This window comes from Rhinopithecus roxellana, chromosome 3 (genome assembly GCF_007565055.1).
Source record: "Rhinopithecus roxellana isolate Shanxi Qingling chromosome 3, ASM756505v1, whole genome shotgun sequence".
In the NCBI taxonomy this organism is placed as follows: domain Eukaryota; kingdom Metazoa; phylum Chordata; class Mammalia; order Primates; family Cercopithecidae; genus Rhinopithecus; species Rhinopithecus roxellana.
Genome location: NC_044551.1, coordinates 144939241 through 144958544, shown reverse-complemented (window position 1 = coordinate 144958544; position 19304 = coordinate 144939241). Strand labels below are relative to the sequence as shown.

General features: G+C 43.3%; 1 protein-coding gene across 4 annotated transcripts in view; it reads left to right on the top strand.

Moving 5' to 3' along the window:
• RASGRF2 (Ras protein specific guanine nucleotide releasing factor 2) overlaps positions 1-19304 on the top strand; it is a 275484-nt gene that overhangs the window by 233042 nt on the left and 23138 nt on the right. For all 4 annotated transcript variants that reach the window (XM_030926934.1, XM_030926935.1, XM_030926936.1 and 1 more), the window contains exons 19-21: positions 12873-12985; positions 18039-18099; positions 18439-18542. In XM_030926934.1, the coding sequence (XP_030782794.1) occupies positions 12873-12985; positions 18039-18099; positions 18439-18542 (278 nt within the window). The remainder of the gene's footprint in view (positions 1-12872; positions 12986-18038; positions 18100-18438; positions 18543-19304) is intronic.

Sequence of the window (19304 nt, the reverse complement as noted above, 5' to 3'; positions counted from 1 at the left end):
TCTCCTGATGGCTCCTGGCCTGCTTCCAGCCCTGCCCTCCTCGTCCATCTGGGCTGGTGCCAGTCGGTCACAGGGTACTTTTCCATCACACTCCCAGCCCAGTCTCTGCCCTTAGAGAGTGGATCTTCTCTTCCATTTGCAAGGCAATCTCAGCATATGGGGCCCTGACCTTTGAGCTCTTCACAGGAGAAAGATGCCTCTGCTCTGAATGGCGCATCTTGTCCCCACTTCCTGAAGAAGTTCAAGACTTTATAAGCCCCTTTTCCTGAGCCTTCACCATGGCTGGATGAGACTTCCAGTGGAAAAGTGTGTCACTAGGACTCTGAACAAGGAGGAGGAAGCATTGAATTGCATAGAAGTCATCTAGGAGCAGCTGAAGTTTGGTATCGGTTTAGTTATGATACGGGGCACATGATCTTTTATGGGTGACTTGAGAACCTGATTCTTAGCATGAAGGTAGTTTCCTCTGTGAGGACGGATTCTGAATGACAGAAACCCAATTTAAAAAAATAACATACAGTATCACTTACTTCATGTCAGACACTGTTTTGTTTTCAAATATTAAGTCACCTACCGTGACTCCACTACATTTGAGGGAGAGGAGGTCGATATTATTACCACTGCTTTACAGATGCGGAAATGGAAGCTCAGAATGAATCATTTCCCTGAGGTTCCATCGATAGCAAATGGCAGCAGCAGGTTTCAGTCCGCACCGTCTGGCTGCACCATTTTTGCAGGGAACCCCCAATCTCGCAGCCTCTCCATCTTGCAGGCCAACTGTTGAGATGTAGACCGCTCAAAATGTGAAACATAAAAACCCGCTTCTGACTCAGGACAGCGAGAATAGCACATGTCAACACTGCCAATGCTTTCCCTGTTTCTCAGTCTTTCCTTAGGAAAGTTACTTTTGACCCTGAGTCTATTTTGTGTTGCTTAAATGATTTGTACTTGCTAAACGCTGGTGCAGGGAGGAGTGCTGTGCCTCTGCTGACAACCACTGCAGCACCTCCCAGGCTGAGATGGTGACAGTAGCCACCCTTGCCGGCCTCCCCAGGCCACCTGCCTGCAGGAGGTACAGTTAGAGATGCCTGTGGTGAAGGACCAGGAAACCCCCGCTGTTCTTGAAGCCTCAAGACCCCAGACATCCCACCTTGACAAGTGGGTGAGATGCTGCCCACTGCTCAGGGGCCACAGAGTGCCACGAGGCTCCTGGGCATGTCCCCAGCTGGTGGGACTGATGGGGATACTAGGAATAAGAAGATAAAATTTAGTCTCAATGTGAGATGCTAGCAGCTATGAAATGTTTTTAAACGACTAATGAGCTATCTACTGCTTCAACCTTGCAAATGGTGTTTTTTGTTTTTTTTTGTTGTTTTTGCATGTGTGTTTCTTTTTTCTTTTTTTTTTTTTTTTTTCAGAGATGGAATCTTGTTCTGTCACCCAGGCTGGAGGACAGTGGTGCGATTGTAGCTCACTATAGACTTTACCTACCCCTTGCCTCAAGTGATCCCTCCACCACCGCCTCCCAAAGTGCTGGGTTTACAGGCATGAGCCACTGTGCCCAGCCACAAATGATTTTACACAATCACCATGCCAGAGGATAATTGATGGCCTATATACTTTTTTTTTTTTTTTTTTTTTTTTGAGACAGTCTCACTCTTTCTCCAGGCTGGAATGCAGTGGCACGATTTTGTTCACTGCAGCCTACACCTCCCAGGTTCAAGCAATTCTCCTGGCTCAGCCTCCCAAGTAGCTGGGGTTACAGGCATGTGCCACCATGCCAAGCTAATTTTTTTGTATTTTTAGTAGAGATGGGGTTTCACCATATTGACCAGGCTGGTCTCGAACTCCTGACCTTGTGATCCACTCGCCTCAACCTCCCAAAGTGCTGGGATTACAGGTGTGAGCCACTGCGCCTGACATACTTTTTATGTCGGTCTCACCCTTTTATTATTCTTCAGCACCCATTCACTTCTAGCTGTCGACACACTGTCAGCCTCTGCGTATCTCAGCCAAGAGATCCGAAACATCCACCAGGCACGCACCAATGTTTGTTCACAAACAGATTTGCCATGACAGCAGCCGAAGTGAAATAGAGAATGCTCCATTTGATTTAAATAGTCTAGCAACTTCAGTTCCTTTTGGGTTCTTCTGATTGCCTGAACACATAGGCTGACCCTTATCTTTATGGCAGTGCTGGGTCCTGCTGTGATCTTTTACTGACCACCGCCCTCTCCCTCTCCCCTCAGAACAGATGTCTTAGGCGTCACATTTCACTTTAGTTCTTCAGAGATTCCTGGGTCAAAAAGGTCTCAGATGAGGAGAGAAACCTGGAAACTTGCACACTAGTTTGGATTCCATTGTTAGCTTGCTAGTTTCCACATTTGTAAAATTGGCAAAATTATCTGTGTGGAGTTATAATGCACAAATGAATTATTTGTCATATCTCTCTGGAAAATATGAAATGTACGAAACTGTTATCTGATAAGTATGGATTTTCTTTTATTTATTTCCAAAGATAGATTTTTATTCTCTCTTTTTCTCTGGTCCAGGCAAACAACCAACCAAGTAAGAAAATCCTAGTTCCTTGAACTACTTACCAAAGTTTTTTCTTATCTTTTATACATCCCTATTGTTATCCTTTAAACTCTCCTTACAGTGAGACATTTACAGCAGGATTTATTAAGCTAGCATAAGCTAGATTTAAGCTTTTAGGAAGCGTGTCTTCAGTGGCACTGATTTTCCATTTTCATTAGCTGCCGAAACAGAAACATTTTCCCCATTGAACTAGTGCGATTCCTTAACTCTTTGTGGATGGATTTCGTTGATGGAATTTTATGTACTTCGATAGCTTCTTATCCCTGTTGTAAGAGTTTTCTGATGCAAGTGCCACGGAGAGCCCTTATTTTTCCTCATTTGTCTCCCACTCTTGTAATCACTCTTGGACCTCGGAAGCATTTCTGGAGACTGTGGCATGCAATCCTCAGCATGGGGAACGATGATCCTGACATCACCTGGTCCTTGTTTGATCCAACCAGACCTGGACCAGTGCTCTCCATCACTTCAGAGCTGCCTCAGGATGTCAAGAGCTGACTTAACAATTGTGTATCAACTGGTTCTCAGGGCCCCACGGCTCTGCCTTGCCTGTTGCCTTTCTCTTTGTGTTCCTCTCCTCTCCACTCTGCTCTCAGATGTCACTAACTTATAGCTCCCAATCTCTTTGCATAAAGTCTCTCCTTGGGTGAACGTCAAATATGCTACTTCCTGTAACTCGGAGTGCATCTTCTCCTTGGGGAAGGAAGGATGCACCCCCCAGCTTTCTTTATCAGTCTTTTTCCCTCCTATGGATCAGGGTAAAAACAAAAGTATAACTAATAGACTACTTTCTAGTTATATTAGAGTTAAAGATAATTTTATTGGCAAGGGGCATTATTTAAGAAAGTTGAATACAGTTTTAAATATCAGCAATAAAAGGACGCCCTTCCAGACTTTTCTTTTTCCCTCTGGTCTTTGTCATTTTCTTGAAAACGACAATCCATATAAATTTACCACCTACTTAATGGAAAACACAGCATCCGGAAAAAAAAAAAAAAAAAGATTCTCTTTTTTTCTGGTAAATGCTTTTTAAACTGACTGATTCCCTTTTGGGGCGTAAAGATGTAAGCTTGGAAGTGATCTGATTCTGGGGCTGTGGGGCAGTATTTAAAGATTCCTGTGTGCACAGCTGTTCAGAACTAGGGGCTGAATTTTAGCAAGTCATTCAAATGAAGAATCATTTGTCAGCAAATGATCAAATAGTTTTCTAGATGGTTTTTTCCTTCTCACTGAATGAGTGTCATTCATTGCCATTTGCCTCTTCCCAGTTATTTTTGTTCTAACATATCTTCCACATTTTCACTGTGCCTTCTCCCAGGAGCCTCCCACTTCGCATCTGCTAAACTAATTTCCCAAACCACCAGTTTAAAACTTAGGTAGCTTGTTACCACTTGTCTCAAAGTCAAATATTCTCCCCCATGGACTTTTATGCATTCATTCAACAAACGTTTGAGGGCTGACCAGGAGCAGGGCACAGAGCTGACTACTTTTGGGGTTTAACTGTCTGTGGGTTTTACCACCTGAAATATAAGTCACTAGATGATTGTCAGGCATATATTTTCTCTACATTCTGTTCCTCTTTGAAGATTCAAGAACCTGATGAATTGTTAATGACTAGTAAGTGTTGAACGTGTATTGGAAGGTTTAGAATTACTGCCGTATTGCTTTGTAGGGTTTAATTCCAAACTTACTGCCCTTCCTTATGTTTTTCTATTAGAATGTTTTTTTCATCGTGTGAACAATGAGGCTTTTAAAATATTTTTGTAGTTAGGCAATGGAAAATGCCAGAAAACCCCATCCTTTCACTTTTCCAGTGAGAAGCCCTGATTCAGAATCCCTGTTGCCCCAAGGTAGCACCCACGCAGGCAGGCCAGGGGTGGTGGCCGGTGGGCAAGGTGAGCAGGTACCCTGCAGAGCCTCCCATCCCAGGTTTTAGCCAGCACAATCTCTCCTGGAATAGGGTTTCAACGTTAAAGTTTTGAATAAGGTTTCCTCTCCTCAGAAGAGCTGAAAAGCACCTTGGTTTAGGAGGTTGTCTCCAGTTCGTGAACATGAGGATGCAAACCTGTATACCCCAGACCTGTCAAGGCTGATTTGCATATATCATGTTCATTCGGTACCTTTGCCTCAGCTTCCCACTTTACAAACTGGCCCGAATCTTACCTAACTCTACACCACAATTTAAATTCTTCATCTTGTGTCGTCAGAGAAGACAGAAAACCGTAGTATGCTTTTCATTTTCTTGAAAATAATTAAGTTAAACCCCCACCTCTTATTTCTGAGCTCAACACATCCTGAGTCCTTCTTTATAAGCTCTTTGTTCCAGATTTTCAAATTATTTGTGTGATTTTAATCCACTCTGCAGTATTTCCACTTTCCTTTTAAAACCTCTGGCCACCATCAGGAATATACTGTACTTATTACACTGAGAAAATTACTCTCATAATTCTCTTTAGCCTCAAACTGCATTTATTGAATCAGATTTTCCCAATATCCTAGAGTTCCCTTGGCCATGTATAGTAAATTACTAATTACTACCCTGCTCTCCTCCTGCAAGAATGAATATCATTTCTAAAATGCCTAAGCTATCAATAGGGATTCGTTTCAAAGTGCTAGAAAATCTGATTAATTGCTTTGCAGATGATTTTTCTGGTATATGATCTAGCCTTATTAATGCAAACTAGCTTATTCAGACTGGAAACCTCGGTTTTCAGATCCCTGTCTCAAATGGTCATCAGTGAAGGGAAATAGTTCCAGGCTCAGCGACTATTTGACATTTCAGCCTACCCTTCCCCAAGCCAGCAGCCACTAATTCATTGATAGCTGCTTTTTTTTTTTTTTTTTTTTGAGATGGGAGTCTCGCTCTGTCACCCAGGCTGGAGTGCAATGGCACGATCTCGGCTCACTGCAACCTCCACCTCCTGGGTTCAAGTGATTCTCTTGCCTCAGCCTCCTGAGTAGCTGGGATTACAGATGCCTACCACCATGCCTGGCTAATTTTTGTATGTTTTAATAGAGACGGGGTTTCACCATGTTGGTCAGGCTGGTCTTGAACACCTGACCTCAGGTAGATCCACCCGCCTCAGCCTCCCAAAGTGCTGGGATTACTGGCATGAGCCACCGTGCCAGGCCCGATAGTTGCTTTTTCTCAAGAGGCTGAGTGGTTATAGCAGTTAAAAACTCAGGCTTTAGCCAAGAGTTTAGCCTGGATCTAAGTCCTGGGCCTGCCACTTGCTAACTGTGTGACCTTGGATAAGATACCTAGATTTTCTGTGCCTGGACTTCCCCACATGCAAAATGGAAATCATGATAGTAACTATGTTGCAGGATCGCTATTGATGATTAAATGAGATAATAAAGTAGTTAAAATGTGGCCCAGTGTGGCGGCTCACATCTGTAATCCCAGCATTTCGGGAGGCCAAGGCAGGTGGATTCCTTGAGCCCAGGAGTTGGAGACCAGCCTGGGCAGCAAAGAGAGAGCCCCATCTCTAAAAAATACTTTAAAAATTAACTGGGCATGGTAGCATGTGCCTGTAGTCCCAGCTACTTGGGAGGCCAAGGTGGGGGGAATCCCTTGAGCCCAGGAGGTTGAGACTGCAGTGAGCCATGATCATGCCATTGTACTCCAGCCTGGGTGACAGAGTGAGACCCTGTCTCAAAAAAAATTACCTAGTATGGGGCAACCTCTCACTGTCTTACTTGTAATTACTTTAGGAGGTTTTTTTTTTCCCCCCAACCAATCCAGGGAAAATGCTGATTTTCCTAATTATTTATGAACATGTTGAGTAAAGTCAATACAATTTTGGTAAAATAGACTCATCTCACAATAGCATCTCTCCCTTGGAGGATTCTGACATCATCAGTGGACAATGTTTTGCTCCTAAGCATGTGCTGGGGGCCACGCTCCATCCTTCGACAGTTTTTGTCTTGTTCCTGGCCAGAACTATCCCCTTTTTGCAGGTGGTTTCCGGACCTGCGTTTCCAGGCCCAGCCTCTCCTAAGGGTCAGTAGGGCGTCCCCAAGGGGGGCCCTTGCAGATGGGCGCCCTCCTCAAGCCTCTCCCAGTTTCTTTTGTTAATATTTCTTTCATGTGCAAACCCACCCAGAAGTCTGCTGCTCCGCCTCCACTGCAGAGCCTTGTTTGTTGAGTTGCTCAGTAATTCTTTTTGAAGGAACAAGAGCTATGGGCTCCTTTTCAGAGAATGAAATATAAACGTCTTGCATTTTCTGAGTGCTCCACCTTTGAGAGCAGGGCGGTTTCTCTGTTCGAAGCCTCTGTCTCCGCATCCCTGCTTCAGGAATTGGAAAACAAAAACTAAATTAGATGCTGTTGCTTTGATAAAACTTCAATAAGTACTTCGGAGTCTCTTGGGTGCCATGGATTCGCTTTCCTGGCGCAGAAAGCTTCGTGCGGCTTTGTGTCCTAAACACGGCCAGGCGACGTCCCTCCTCCAGGCCTGCGGGCTCCACCCAGGGGCCCGCGCCAGGGCCAATACCGACCCGGGAGCGCCATCTTGTGGGCGCCTCGATTGCTGCCTGCAAGAAGGCACTCGGGTAAGTCTTATTCCACCGTTTCAGGACTTGGGGAAATGTAGCCAAAAATTAAATGCTGGACAATTACAACTTGGCTGTCAGCCAGACATTAGCAATCATTTATCTCTGGATTTAAATAGGGCAAATGTCTTTTTGCTGCTTTAGATTTCTTTTTATTGAGCAGCAGCTACCGTATTTTCAACAGGGACTTTTCAATGACCAATTCTGTATTTTACATGCATTTGTAAAAAATAAAATCATCCATTCTAGGTAGTACATCAGAAGATCTAGATTTCTTTTACTTTTTGAGAGTTTTTTAAATACCTTTTTTTTTTTTGGTAGATAAACAAAGGTAATGTAAAGTCTTGCTACTCAAAATATGGACCCCAGACCAGCAACATCAATATCACCCTGGAGGTTGTTGGAAACGCAGAGTCCTTATCCCTGTTCCAGATCCCCTGAATCAGAATCTAATTTTAGCCACAACCCCTAGTGACCCCTGTCCACATGTCAGTTTGAGAAGGGCAAGTATAAAGGACTATGAAGGAGTCAGAAGGACTGGTGTTCTTGTCCCAGCCCCTCCATCTCCCCATGCTTCTCATCTCAGCCCATGCGATCACCTCTCTTCAGCCTCTGTGGCCCATATGTGACAAGAGACCCTGAGATTATGGTTCCTGTCTTGTCTGATGCTGGGTCAGCTGAGGAAGAATTAAAATTATATACACGACCAGGCACCGTGGCTCACGCCTGTAACCGCAGCACTTTGAGAGGCCAAGGAGGGCAGATCATTTGAGGTCAGGAGTTCGAGACCAGCCTGGCCAACATGGTGAAACCCCATCTCTACAAAAAATACAAAAATTATCTGGACGTGGTGGTGTGCACCTGTAGTCACAGCTACTTGGGAGGCTGAGGTATGAGAATGCATTGAACCTGGGAGCCAGAGGCTACAGTGAGCCCAGATTGTGCCACACTCCAGCCTGAGCAATAGAGTGAGACTCTGTCTCAAAAACAAACAAATAACAACAACAAGTTATATACTAAAGGTCACTTTGTACATTGTCAAAACCTGTGCAAATGTAAGTGACAATTACGGATGGCAAAAATTCTTCCATTTCCTACTCCGTTACCAGAGATTCTGCTTTGCATTATATCAGAGTCTGATTTATATCATCAGCAGCAAAGCAACTATTCAACTGCGACCATTTGTCATGCTTCAAATAGTGTCTTGGCAGATTTCATTAAGTCTTTCAAAGGTCCCTCTCAGGCCAGTCGTCCCAGAGTTCAAAATAAGAAAATTACATTATGTTTTTCTTAACAAGACCTTTCACACACTTGGATCCTGGGGCCCCCAGAAGCGTTCTGCCCCATTGAGCCCAGTACGGGGCACAGTAGTTACTCACTAATGCCAGCTGATTAAACCACTAATTGGCCCTCAACACGGTCTAAACAGTAACCTGATATCCTTCACACTAATCATGTGTTTATGGTAATCAGATTATTTGCATCATTAGAGACCTGACATAGCTACATGAAGACTTGGTTGTCTCACTTATATATATATATATATATATATATGAAATAGTCATTAAGGAAATAAAGTCCTGATGGCTGAGCATGTGGTGCACACAGATGGACGAAGGTGAGAGCATTAACTGTTTACAAACATCCCTTTACCTTGAAATGAGGGAGGGAGTGGAACCGAAGGAAAGAACACTGGCAAACTATTACTGTCTTCTCTTTACATACATTTTAAAAAAATTAATAGCGAGAAGGTGTTTGGCAATAAATAGGTGAAATTTTAGGAAAACATCATCTGAAGCCATATATTGAGGAGATGTTGACATCTGTGTTGCTCCTGGGCCCCAGTGGCTCTTGTTTCTGAAGAATTGGGACTATGGTTAAACAGTGAAAAGTAAAATGTTGGGAATAATTTATGACACCATTTGCCACCAAACTGAGGTTAAAAAAAATACTAAATTCAAATTAGATTAGATTTGCATTGTCTACAATTTTTGAAATTATGATCTTGTTAATTGTTTTTACCAAATATAGTAAAATCTTGCTGTTTTCTTTTTATCTGATTTGTTGCAATTAACAGTGTTCTCTCCAATCATTTAAAAGGATTCAGAATGTCAGTGCTTCATAATTACTTTCCTTAAAGTTAAAATGTAATTATGATAAGTAACTTTATATGGTAGAAAATAAACACTAATGTCTGTACATATAAAGATATAGTCTATCGAGTAAGATCCTCAAAAGCAGGACTTTGCAGTGTTCAGTTCATCTCTGAATACCTAAAAATTCCTCTCTGCTGCCTGTACATGTTTCATAAGGATACATTTAATTAAAGAATGTAAGAGACACAGTTCTACCTTTTTGTTTTTTTTCCCAACATTTACCTTGAAAATTTTCAAATTGAGAGAAAAATTGCCAGAATAAAAGAAAGTACACTGATACACATCCCTCAGTCATCATTCCCATGTTTAACATGTATTCTCTCTCTCTCTCTCCCCACTCCCTCTAAGAACAAAAACCTGTTCTTTTAAAAAAAATTGCATTTTTATTTTAGTTCGGGGGGGTACAATGTGCAGGTTTTGTGTGGTGCTAAGATTCGGGCTTTGTTGATCTCATCACCCAGATAGTGAACATAGTATACAATAGGAAGTTTTTCAGCCCTGGCCCCACCTCCCTCCCTCCTTTTGGAGTCCCCAGTGTCTACTGTTGCCATCTTTATGTCCACGTGAACCGAAGATTTAGCTCCCACTTATAAGTGAAAACGTGATATTTGGTTTTCTGTTTCTGCATCAGTTTGCTTAGGATAATGACCTCTAGCTTCATCCATGTTGCTTTAAAGAACACGATTTCTTTTTTCCTTTTTTCTGGTTTTTTTTTTTTTTTTTTTTTTTTTGAGACAGAGTCTGGAATGCAGTGGCGCAATCTCAGCTCACTGCAAGCTCCACCTCCTGGGTTCATGTCATTCTCCTGCCTCAGCCTCCTGAGTAGCTGGGACTACAGGCGCCTGCCACCACACCCGGCTGATTTTTTGTATTTTTAGTAGAGATGGGGTTTCACTGTGTTAGCCATGATGGTCTCGATCTCTTCACCTCGTGATCCACCCACCTCAGCCTCCCAAAGTGCTGGGACTACAGGTGTGAGCCACTGTGCCTGGCCCATGATTTCGTTTTTTATGGCTGCATAGTGTTCCATGATGTATGTATACCACATTTTCTTTATCTAATGCACTGTTGATGGGCACCTAGGTTGATTCTGTGTCTTTGCTATTATGAACAGTGCTGCAATGAACATGCAAGTATATGTCTCTTTTTGGTAGAGCAATTTATTTTCCTTTGGGTATATACCCAGGGATTGCTGAGTCAAATGGTAGTTCTATTTTTAGTTCTTTGAGAAATCTCCAAACTGCTTTCCGCAGGGACTGAACTAATTTGCATTCCCACCAGTAGTGTATAAGTGAGGAACCTGCTCATACATAGCCAACAGTAAAATGATCAAATTCAGGGAAATTTACCATTGGCAGAATGCTCTCTACTAGTGCACAGTCCTGATTCCATTTTAGGCAGTTGTCATAGTAATGTCCTTTTAAAGCATTCCCCTCTTGACTCCAGGTTCAAAGCTTGCATTTAGCTGTTGTCCCTTTGGTGTCCTTTGAGCTGGAAGAGTTCCTCAGTTTGTCTCTGTTGTTTATGACACTGACATTTCTGAAAAGTACAGGCCAATGCTTCTTTAAAATTAGATCAATATTATGCATTTTAGGCAGAAAAACTAAGGATGTATTACATTATAGATCATTACATTAGTAGATATATGATGTTGGTTTCTTCCATCATAGGGGATGGTAACTTTGATTGCTTGGGGTACGGTGATATCTGCCAGATTCTCCCTTTGTGACTAATAAGTAATCTCTGAGGTGTACTCTGACACTGTTAATTCTGTTCTCTAATACACTTCATTCAACCATTTTAGCATTCATTCATGATCCTTGCCTGAGTCAGTGATTACTGCTTTGGTTGAAAATGGTGATTTTTGGCCAGGTGCGGTGGCTCATGCCTGTTTGGTGGCTCCCAGCACTTTGGGAGGCCAAGGCAGTCAGATGACTTGAGGTTAGGAGTTTGAGACCAGCCTGACCAACATGATGAAACTCTGTCTCTACTAAAAATACAAAAATAAGCAAGGTGTGGTGGCACGCACATGTAATCCCAGCTGCTCAGGAGGCTGAGGCAGGAGATTCGGTTGAACCAAGGAAGCGGAGGTTGCAGTGAGCCGAGATCACGTCACTGCACTCCAGCCTGGGCGACAGAGTGAGACTCCATCTCAAAAAAAAAAAAAAAAAAGAAAAGAAAGAAAATCATGATTTTCTAACTCCGTTATTTCTTTGCATCTACTATTTGGAATTCTACTATAAAGAATAGCTTTAGGCTGGGTGTAGTGGCTTATGCTCGTAATCCCAGCACTTCATGAGGCTGAGACAGGAGGGTCACTTGAGCCCAGGAGCTTGAGGCCAGCCTGAGCAACATGGCAAGACCCTGTCTCTACAAAATAATTAAAAATTAGCTGGGCGTGGTAGCACACACCTATAGTCCCAGCTACTTGGGCGGCTGAGGTGGGAGACCACTTGAGCCCAGGAATTTGAGGCTGCAGTGAGCTGTGATCACACCACTGCACTCCAGCCTGGGTGACAGAGAGAGGGAGACCCTGTGATTTAAAAAAAAGAAGAATAGTTTTATTTTCTACCTTTTAAAAATCTGGCTTTGTGAGCATCAATATCAATAAGGACTTACAGGTTCTTCTTATTAAACTGGTTATTGCTCATTACTCTCATTATTCATTTTGATGGTCATATTGTCCCAACTGTCCCCAGTGGGTGCCTCTTCAATCTCACTTCTATGTTCATTCAACGTGGCCCCATTAGTCTGTATCATTCTTTAGCTCTTAGCATAGCTATATTGATGTAGATATAGATATTGATAGCCTTAGCATATTTTCATTCAAGTTACTGCTCAAATGACAGATTTTATTCTTGCAGCAAATATTTTTTGAGATACTGATATGTCACAGTTACTGATCTTACTCATGATCCAGAAAAAAAGCCAGGCAATTAAATTGGCCCTTGCAATGTAATACAGAGAGTTGACAGCTGTGAGTTACGTGTGCCATGGGTGCACAAAGAAAAGCTCCCAATCCCACTGGGTGAATTAAGAAAGACTCCAGGGAGAGTGCATATCATCTCCTAGGCCCCAAAAATGAATAGAAATAAATGTGTGGAGGCGGCATAGTGTTCCAGGCTACAGGAAGCACATATCACTTGAGGAACTGAAGGCATTTGTTAAGTCTAGGACAGTGTGAGTGTGTTGGGGGCATGGTATGTGTTGCAGGCCACAGGGGTGCAAGCAGTGTGAGAGAAGAGGCTGGAGGGGTGGGCCAGGGCCTTGTAAGCGCTTTTAAGAACCCTTCCCAGTGGCTGTCCCTAGAGGCAGTTGTTCTCAACACTGACTGCACATTTATACCCCTTGGGGAGCCATGGGGGGAGCCTGTCAGAAATACCAATAACAGACCCCCATTCCAAACCAAGTAAATCAGGACCCTAGGTGTGGCATGGGACTCTAGGGTCCATACATTTCAATGTCCATACCTAGCTTCTAGAGAGTTGATCATGGAGAATGGTGTCACGTGTCACAGAGATAACCCTTTCAAAACTAAAATTTAAAAAGATTTATTTTATTTTATAGGATTTTGAACTCAACAATGAACTAAAGATGAATGTCCTAAATTTGCTAGAAGAAGTTTTGCGAGACCCAGACCTTCTTCCCCAAGAAAGGAAAGCCACCGCAAATATCCTCAGGTGAAGGCAACTGAAGATGCCGACTGGATGACATTGGTTGAGTCTTGTTATGTTCATGGAAAATAAGAGCCTAGCAAACCAGAAGAATCAATCTTAGAATCCTGGGGACAGTGGGGTCTATGTTCTCAGCAGTAAAGTGTTATGTATCATCTTCTCTTTCCTGGGGGCAATGTGGGGTCTGCTGTCTCAGGAAGACTTGGGACAGCGTGGTATAACTCATGTGGAGTGCAATTGCCATTATCCATGGAGGCAGACAGCGGTTTACCATAAAACCAACAGTTAAAGAAAGGAACCCTTGAGGAGCCCCTCCTGTGAGTCCAGCAGGCATCACAGAGAAATTATGTTTCCTCGTGTGGGTTATTGTAAGCTCATATGTGTGAGCGTGGTAGTGTCTGTAGGAGTCTCATGCACCTAAATTGTGGATGTGACATCACAGAGTAGTTATGAATTTTCTTTGGCTCATTTCACTGGTCCCGACCAGCCTTTCTACAGCTTGTCAGTTTAGGATTTCCACATCATGTAGGTGGTATAATTGTGCGGGATTGTCTAAGGTAGGACTCCACACTTCTATGTGATAAAGTCTTCAACTTTGGGCATAGTGCTAGAGATTTGTGTCCATAGTTGTTGCACCCAGTATCCAAGTGGGTAACAAGCTTTCTTATAGCTTCTTGAACTGGTGGGTGGATTTTTTTCTTGTCCACTCTATGTGGAAAGGGCGGCCATCGCTGGCTTTGTGCAGACATTTCAGGTGCAGCTTCCCAGCTCACTCATAACTATGTCCTCTGTCCTTGCATGGGGATGGGAAGCCCAGCATCTCTCTGCAGGGTCTGGTACTTCTTTACCACTCTGATTTCTAGTTCCCTCTTCATTTACAACCTCTAGAAATGACCCTTCCTTTCCTGGAAGCTTGGCTGCATTGTCTCCTTGTTACATGCTATCCAGAATGCTTGTGTCATCCACAGGCAGTCTATTTTGCTCTGTCCATGTTTCTGCAAGTCCTTCCTGAAGTAGCAACACCAGATGTTGGTTTATGATGTGTTAGCAACTGGTCTGTAAGTCTTTCTCAGCCCCCATTAGCTGAAGATCGCATAGCCGGACCATTCTTTGTGAAGGGACTTTTATGGGTAGAATTGTATCTCCCTACCCCCTAAAAGATATATTGAAGTCCCAGCCTCCCATACCTCAAAATGGACCTCATTTGGAAATAAGGCCATTGCCAACGTAATCAGTTAAGATGAGGTACTGGAGTAGGGTGGACCCCAATCCACTTCGATTGGTGTCATTATAAGAAGTCAACCATGGAAGACAGACACAGAGACAATGCCATCTGAAGATGGAGGCAGAGACTGAGTTATGCAGCTGCAAACCAAAGAAGGTCAAAGATCGCTGGCTAACCACCAGCAGCTAAAAAGGCAAGGGAGGGTTCCCCTCCAGGTTTCAGAGGCAGCATAGCCCTGCTGACAGTTCGATTACAGACCTCTGTCTGGAAGGTGAGACAATACATTTCTGTTGTTTTAAGCCACCCAGTTTGTGGGATTTTATTAGGGCAGCCCTAGGAAACAATTAGGGGCCTTCTCCACTTTTTCCATTCTATGAAAACATCTAAATAAGCCCAGGGATTCCATTACTGTGTCTGTTTTCAGATTTTAAAATTGTAAGTACATATTAAGGTGAAGCCTGGTTTCAGTGCATGAGGGACTCTGAGTGATTACTGTTTCTTCTCTCTTCATGACTGGTTTGTTATGCTCTTTGCATTTAAAACACTGATATTTAAAAACTACATTCTGGAAGTTTGTGCCCCTAGGGATATTTGACTAAATAGCTGTCAGGGAAGTGAGGGTGTTCAGGCTGGGAAAAACTGTCAGGATCAACCAACATGAGGGCCTTTTGTTGCCAATCCCCTCAAGACGCCTATGCCAGACTTTACCCATCAATTCTGAGAGTTTTCTCTCTGCACCAGGAGGTGACCTCAGAAGTCAGTTAGTTGGAGTTGGTTCTTAAGATGAATCCTGTTTGCCATCCCAGGTCTTGATATTCATCAGGCTTCAGATGTGCCAACTCTTCCTGCTGAATAATGACCTGAGAATTAGCAGTGTAGGACTGATAGGGAATAGAAATTTTAGTAGGCAGTACAGCTTGCAACTACAACACTGAGCAGAGTCTGATTCTACCTTTTGCAGGATGTCACAGGGCTTAATCTTGGCTCAGTCATTTACAGTGGTCAAGTTCTCAACCATTCCAAACCTGTTTCCTCATTTATAAAGTTGGACTCGTAATAGCTACTTCATTAGGTTGTTGTGAAGAGTACATGACGTGAGATGTGTGAGGAGGTTAACGTGATGCCTGAAAAGTCATTAGCACTCGTAGTAAAGTGAGTATTACTACTGTTAGAAGCACTGACAGTAGTTCCCAGAAAAAGTAGTTTCTACCATTAAGGCCATATGGCCCAAGTGAAACCAGGCTGGATCTTACTCAAACTCAACTTTCTTTAGGCTTCATCACCTTTTCCACACACAGAGAGTGTGGACCAATCCCAGGACAGACACTGGTTGCTTTTGGCTTTGTTTTTGGACTACCCTAATTGAAAGAGGAATTTTCCAATCATACAACTTAGATAATCCCATTTCCTTTGATTTGGTATTTCATTATAAACGCACAATTATTAAACTGATGATACTGCTATAGACGTGGTAGTGATGGTGGTGGGGAACCCAGGATCCTGGAATGTTCATCAATGCCCAAGGGTCGCCAGAAGACTAGAAGCAAATCTTTTCTCTATAGGAACTGAACCAGAAGTGCAGAGGCTTCCACATCTGAAGGGAAAGAATTCTGAACCATGCCCTCTAGAAAATACAGGCTATGACTGTGAGAGACAAAAAACATATCATATGGTGGTTAAGTGCAGCCCTGACTTTAGAGATTTATATGCATTCCTGACATATAAGAGATATGAACATAAAACCTGTTTTTACGCATAGGTTACATTAATGCAATAAAGCAAATGTTCTTTTGAATGAAGCCTCCCTGACTTACAGCCTCACAGGGGTCACTTGATGAATACATTTAATTGCCATATATAGTTTATTGCCCTGTTTGTAAATAAAAACCTCTACTCAAAACTTGTATTTCGAAAATACCATCTCTCCTCCTCCAAAGCTGTCTGACTAGCTGTCTTCAAAATCTATTCAGTGTAGAGACTTTTCTAGACACCCAACATGCCACACAATAAAAGAAACAGTGATTAACTTCTTGGATGTTCAACTGTGATGGGCTCAGGTCATAGAAAAGTCATCCCCAAACCCCACGTAGCGTCAGTGAGAAGACATAAAATGTTAGGTAACTTAATGGAACCAGAGTGCATCTTGGAAAATGAGGGTAAGATCATTGAGAAGAGGAACATTTGATGGGAGCTAACTTAACTTTTTGACCTTTTCTTTCCAAGGGAAAGATATTATCCAGCTTCAGAAAAAGATCTTTCCCACTGGTACACATAATTATGGAGCCACTGATCTCTCTCCGGGAACCTAGAATGGCGGAAAAGATGATGTGCACTTTCAGAAAAGTCACTTTTATCCCTCATGTGTAACCCTTCATGTGATTTAATAGGCTTGGGAGAAAGAGTTAGCTTTAACTTATTTTTTCCACATCTTAATCTGCCCTTTAAGATAAGATGACTATTTATTTCTACTCACAAATAGTAAGGCTAAGTGCCAATAAGAGGGCTGCTGCTAGTATAAACCAGAAGGCTCCTGCTCCCCCTTCAGACAGCTGAGGGAAGGGAGTTGTGTTTATTGACTGTGCTATGTGTGGAACCCTTGGAGAGGTGCCTTCCCTGAGCCTGCTTAAGAGAAGTGCAGAATAAAGGAATGGCCCACAACCTTGGGCAACTTAGTCAGTGTCTTTGAGCTTTTGTTTCCTTATCTGTAAAACGGAGATCACAATGCCTGCATTATCCACTATCCTGTATAACAATCCCTTGGAAGGGATTTGTTAGGATACAGGAGATAGTGCATGTCAAATGTTTAGCACATGCCTGGCATAGAGCGGGCATACAGGAAGCCATCTCTGTTGATATTATATTTTTGAGAGTTGTGGTGGTTGTTTTAATCAACTCAGAACACAACGGAACAATGCATCATCATTACTTCTTTTTAAAACTGGCTTCCTGCAGCAGACAGAGTACATGGTTTGGGACCGTTTAACTATTTTAATACTTTTAATATGTGCTTGTGCCTTCCTTTTGGAAAACATAAAATCCTTGGCTCCAATGGCACATTATGTAATTGGATGCCTACTGGACTCCAGTTTTCCTGGACTCTGAACTTCTGTTGGACATAAAATACCCTGTAGTCTGAAACAAGTATCTAAGGTATTAACTTGCATTTATTCATTTACTCATTCATTCATTCATCATTTATTTTTTAAAAAGATATTTATTGAGAGCTGAATAACATGTATGAGACTCAGGGCCAAAAGTGTCTGAGGAAAGTCCACCTGGAATGCAAGGGGGAGGAAGCTATCTGCTGGCTCCTGCCTGGCATTGTTCAGAGTCTTGCCACATAAGAACCCCCTGTGCTTCTTCTGGTCTACGTAAGCTTGAGAAGGGGGTGGCCCTGCGTCTCCTGCCTCTGTGACAGCAGGGAAGGCCTACGGTAGGGGATAGAGGCGTGGGGAGGAGGGCACTCAGGCCTAGGAGTATTACTGGCTGATAGCATTAGACGATGCTCCATTGTACATTATAGATGGTCACTCAGAGCACACCCAGCTCACCCTCAGACTCACTGTGATGGTGGTGGTTTCATTTACAACCTTCTATGTCACCGGTTGGCTCTTTGTTCTAAATCAGCTGTCCCGATGATTCTCTCATGCCTTCAGCATGTTTTCTGTTTGGGGATTGCTCATCTCCAGCTCAGCAACCGGTTGTGCTGCATGGCCTTGTAGACCCAAATCTTCAGACCTCCCATCCAGGGAAAACCAAACTGCATTTTATAGTTTTGTTCCTAGGTTGTCTATTTTTGTTTTTCCATGGAGGATAATTTGATCTCTTTTTCAGGGCCCTCTCACAAGATGACCAAGATGACATCCACCTAAAATTAGAGGATATAATTCAAATGGTAAGTCTGACCACATTTTTATCTAGCACAACTATGTGCAGACTACCTCGCCAAGGTGGGCAATATGCTTGTAACTGATCAGGAGTGTTGTAGCATTAGGCCCTCTGTCCTATCTATGAAGCTCTGTGAGATGAAACACATTTGGCGTGGGGTCTAGCAGTTGCTCTAAGATATTCATGTTGGCTTTGATATTTTTAGCTTTCTGCCATTTTTTTCATAGTTAGAATTTAGTGGTGAACTTCATGCTTCCACACATGCAGCTGTGTGCCTCGCTGACCTGCAATGAGATGGCAGGCGCCCTCTCTCGGGTGTTTCATTTCCCTCCCTCGTCTCTTGCAGACTGACTGCATGAAGGCCGAATGCTTTCAGTCCTTGTCGGCCATGGAGCTGGCGGAACAGATCACCCTCCTGGACCATGTCATTTTCAGAAGCATTCCCTATGAGTGAGTGCCACCCCCAACAGCAGCAGGGCTTGGCTGCACTAGCTGGCTTAGAAGTTGACATTATTCCTAAGGCAGACTGTGTGTGTGTGTGTGTGTGTGTGTGTGTGTGTGTGTGTGTGTGTCCCCGCAGTTCCTGTGTGAATATCTACCAATTGTTTCCATCCATGGAACTGGCACACCTCTGTGTCCAGCACTCTGCAGGGTGGGAGCAGGACCAACAACAGCAAGGGACAAAGAACCTTGCCCAGGGACTCAGTCAACTTAAGTACGTGTCAGAGTAATTTCGAGTGTTTTTAATGCCTATACAAAATAATTCCTGTATGTTCCATCTCGCTTGTCCCTTATTTCTTGCTGTGTCTGGTGACCTGCTCAGGAATGAAGGGAATGAACTGGGATGCTGCCCTGAATACAGCCCATCTGACCAGGTGGAGCTTCTGCCCCACTGAACTGCCTGGTCAGGGGAACGTGCGGTAGGAGCCTAAAAGGTGTGGTTTTCAGCCCTGACCATGTGCACCCTCCTGAGTGCTGGGGAGAACAAAACACGATCCCTGCCTTTGAAATCTGCATCCTCCAGGAGAATGGCAGGCAGGGCAGAGCGGAGGGAGAAAATTCTGCTTCTGACTAACATGTTTGGCAGTGATGAAATTTTTGGACCCTCTGCTAAGGCTTAATATTTGTAAAAGCTAAAGCCTGTAATCCCAGCACTTTGGGAGGCCGAGACGGGCAGATCACGAGGTCAGGAGATTGAGACCATCCTGGCTA